Raw genomic sequence first — 3,761 nt, 5'->3', positions numbered from 1 at the left:
AAAATAATGTTTCATTTATTATTCAAAAAATAAAGATTATACAGATAAAGGCTTTTCTCCTCTCACTGAAACAAAAATTTATTTAATAAACTGTTCTTATATTTCTTATTCTACAACACATGATGAATTCTATCAAATTTAGCATATGCTGTAGAAAATTATATCATTGAACAATATTTCTTTAAAGCATTCAATTAAATGGCAATTTTTAATGTTGTTTTTAAAACAGCATAAACCTAAATAAAACAGAAAAATGAAATATTCAATAAAGTATTGTTCAAAACCATCTTTTAAAATTCAAAATTTCAGTTTGTGATCTGATCATATGTAGACAGTTTTAGGAAAAACATTTAACAACTTAAATTATTTTAAAAGTCAGTTTTTCTTTCTTTTTACTTTAATATTTGTAGCTTAAGTATTCAGATCATGAGTGTAAAGTCTTTTAAACTATTACTTTAATTGAAAATAAAATTATTAATCACTATTGAAAGTTAACAATTATAAGTAAAATTATTGATCACTTTCATTATTTGATTTTGTTTTTATTTAAGAAATTCAAATACTTATGCAGAACTGAACTTTATATTGTTCCATTAAACTATTAACTTAAATTTCATCATCAATTTGAAAGTCTTTCCAATTTCAGTAGAACCTCAATTATCCGGACTAATTGGGGATGAAGGTAGTCTGGATAAGGAAAAATTCGGATAATCGAAACAAATACTTTGTCTTTTAATGATAATACAACACGTTTCTTTTCGATGACATATCGATAATATTAAAAGTAAATACTGTATTTAAATTGTGATCAAATTTTCAAGAAACAAACATTCGTATTGAATTTGGACTACTACTGACCAATGCTAACAGACTACCTATTGTTTAAAAGGCCCTCTGGTGGCACAAGAAGATGGATTTTATAAAATAAAAAGCAGTTGAAACTGCATTTTTATGAATAAAAGTTTGTCAAACTATTTATCGTTTTATGACGAGTAAAATTTTTTTGTCGCGTTCATGGCTTTTAAGTAATGCAAAACCTTCGAAATGCGAGGCCCTTCAGACAGCAAGGCATAAGTGGTGGCCCACGTTGCCCATGCCTTACGCCGCCCTTGGTCATAGAAATGATGTAATTTGAATATAAATTATTTATAAATAAGTATGTCAAGTTATATTTTTATTACTACGTAAAATATATTTAAGAGTTTACGGCCACTGTTCCGGGTGAGACGTTGAAACAAAAAAAGTTATGCATTCCATCAAGTACATAAACACTATCGTAATTCGCCAAGTGCAAATNTGAACAATCTGGATAATCGAAAATCCGGATAATCGAGGTTCTACTGTACTAGATTTTATATCCTTTGTTATAGGGTAGATGTATTCTTATGAGTTATAACTCTATAATCCTTTATTATCAGATGTGGTACTTCAAACAGTTAAATGAATATCCATTGGTTTAACAACATACAATTTATTAATCAATTTTCTCTTCTACATATGCATTTTGGATTGGCATAAATCATTTGTTTGGCTATTTGAAATACTTACTTCACCTGATAATAAAGAATTACAGAGTTAAAACTCATAGATTTTATATTTTATTTATTAAAAAATAAATTCCATACTTCAAGCAAAAAATTAATTTTATTCTATTTGCTTGACATCTTATCAAAATAACCAAAAAAATGAAATTATAATTTTGTTTTATTCACCTTTCTATAAAAAAATATATTATTATATAGACCAGGGATGGTTAACCTTTTTGAGCCTACATGCCATATTGTAAGCAAACTTAGCTTTAAAGATGTTTATGCCTGCCAAAGTTTTACACTCCTAATAGCTATATTTAAATAAATTAAATGAATATGCTTTAATTACAATAAGTGTAAAAAACTGTTTAAAAAAGGATGATCAGGTGATAAACCAAAAGGATGATTGAATCGAAAATGTATGATATGTTATGTGCCAGATGATTTCTCCTTATGTGCCACTTTGGGCATGTAAGCCATAGGTTTGCCACCCCTGATGTAGACAATACAGTATATCAAAATTGAAAGTTCTATAATGTGCTTTCATTTATTGCTTAATTCATTTCATAGAACAGATTACTAACATTTAATGTTTCATATAAAAATATATTCTAGATCAGTATCGACATTGATATTTTTACATGTATTTTAAAAATACAAAAGTATTTGTTTTAATAAATTACCTGCTTGTCTGCAGCAAAATATTGCACATTTTGTTCAGCTTGAAATAAATATAACTGATTTTTCTGTTGAGCTATATCTTTAAGAACCATTGCTGTCCGAACAGTAGCATTCCTGGCATGAACAAAAACCATAACCTAAAAAAATAAAATTTTTAATATTTTTTCCTCCCAAAAAAAGTAAATGAATAATATTTCTTTTATTATTATTATTTGATTCATCGATAAAATTCTACCAAATAAAACTTTATATTAATGACTTATATATATGAATTGTTCTGACAAGATTTTGAAATTTATTTTATAACTATAATTATAAATGAAGAACTGAGAATTTCCTTTTAAAAAAGAATAATAAAATGCCTTTTTGTTAGTCTGAATTTCTCAGAAAATTTCAATTTATTCTAAAAATTACAATAAATTTTTAAATTCTAAATTAGATTATTAAGACTTAACTTTAAAATCTACATTTTAAGTAATTACTTTAGAGAATTAACATCAGATTTTCCATGTTTTATCACACATTTTTCTGATTTTGTAAAAATCAAAATTTATTAACTGATCCCAAATAGTCATTATTATCAAAATTTATTAATAATCAGAAAATAGGTGCTAATATAAAATTAATTTTTTATTTTTGTTTCTTTTTCTCAAAAATTAATTTTAAAAAATAAATGTTCATTCATTACATATTTTTAAAACATTTTTAATTATACAATTACAAAATTATAAACATTTTGAAAAAACTTTTTCTACTTTGAGTAATTTAAGCAATTAATACTCTTACCTGATGCCCTTGACTAACTGTTTCGATAATTTTTTTATAACATAATTCATCCATATCAGCTATTTGTTGGATGGAATTGGTCGTTTTCACGCCGATAAAGGTTTGTCCTAATGGAACCGGCCTAAATCGTCCATCAAAATAGAAAAGTCCTTTGTATGGATTCACACACAAAAAATGTGCAACATCTAAATAATTAGGAACCGTAGCCGATAAACCAATAAGACGAATCATAGACTGTGAAGATTCCACCTGAAACAAATGTAAATACTATATTATAAACTGTATCAATTATTAATTAATATTAACAAAGTAAGTAAATAGATTCTTTTAAATTTTACTTAATTTTGAATTAATCTATTAACTAAAAGCTTTAGATAAAATACTTTTTTATAGCTTCTTTCCAAAATGTATAAGTTATACTGTATATCACAATCGACAGTCATTGCAAATAAATGTGTTGTGTTATGCACCAATAACAGCCATTTTTAGCTCTATGCTTAACAGTCACATCAATTTTAATAAGTTTTGCTGGTAATGAATTTTTTATTTAAATTCTTTTTCAATGTTTAAAACACAGAAAAGAATAGTGTGCTACTGAGCATTACCTATTTTATGACATTTGTATTACTTTTCTAACTTCTTATTACTAAGCAAAATTTAATAAAATTGATCATTTAAAATTTTTATTTGCCATAAAAACATCTTAAAATTTGAAGGAATATTGCAATTTAACAATAATAATAATAAAATAAATTACTATAATAA

The 3,761-nt window shown here is 25.2% G+C and overlaps 1 protein-coding gene across 1 annotated transcript; it reads right to left on the bottom strand.

The window, feature by feature from the left end:
- Positions 1 to 2,212: 2,212 nt before the first annotated feature.
- Positions 2,213 to 3,266, bottom strand: LOC111617442 (activating signal cointegrator 1 complex subunit 3-like; the record flags this gene model as incomplete). The annotated part of the gene is made up of 2 exons (XM_023358732.1): positions 2,997 to 3,266; positions 2,213 to 2,347 (listed from the first exon to the last, which is right to left on the bottom strand). Coding segments are annotated over exons 1-2 (366 nt in total), but the record flags the coding sequence as incomplete, so codon positions are not given.
- Between the last annotated feature and the right edge of the window lie 495 nt (positions 3,267 to 3,761).

The sequence above is a fragment of the Centruroides sculpturatus genome, unplaced genomic scaffold (genome assembly GCF_000671375.1).
Source record: "Centruroides sculpturatus isolate CEXI.00-Female unplaced genomic scaffold, Cexi_2.0 scaffold5906, whole genome shotgun sequence".
NCBI classification, from domain to species: domain Eukaryota; kingdom Metazoa; phylum Arthropoda; class Arachnida; order Scorpiones; family Buthidae; genus Centruroides; species Centruroides sculpturatus.
The sequence above is the reverse complement of the archived record's forward strand: the minus strand, read 5'-3'. Positions and strand labels throughout refer to the sequence as shown.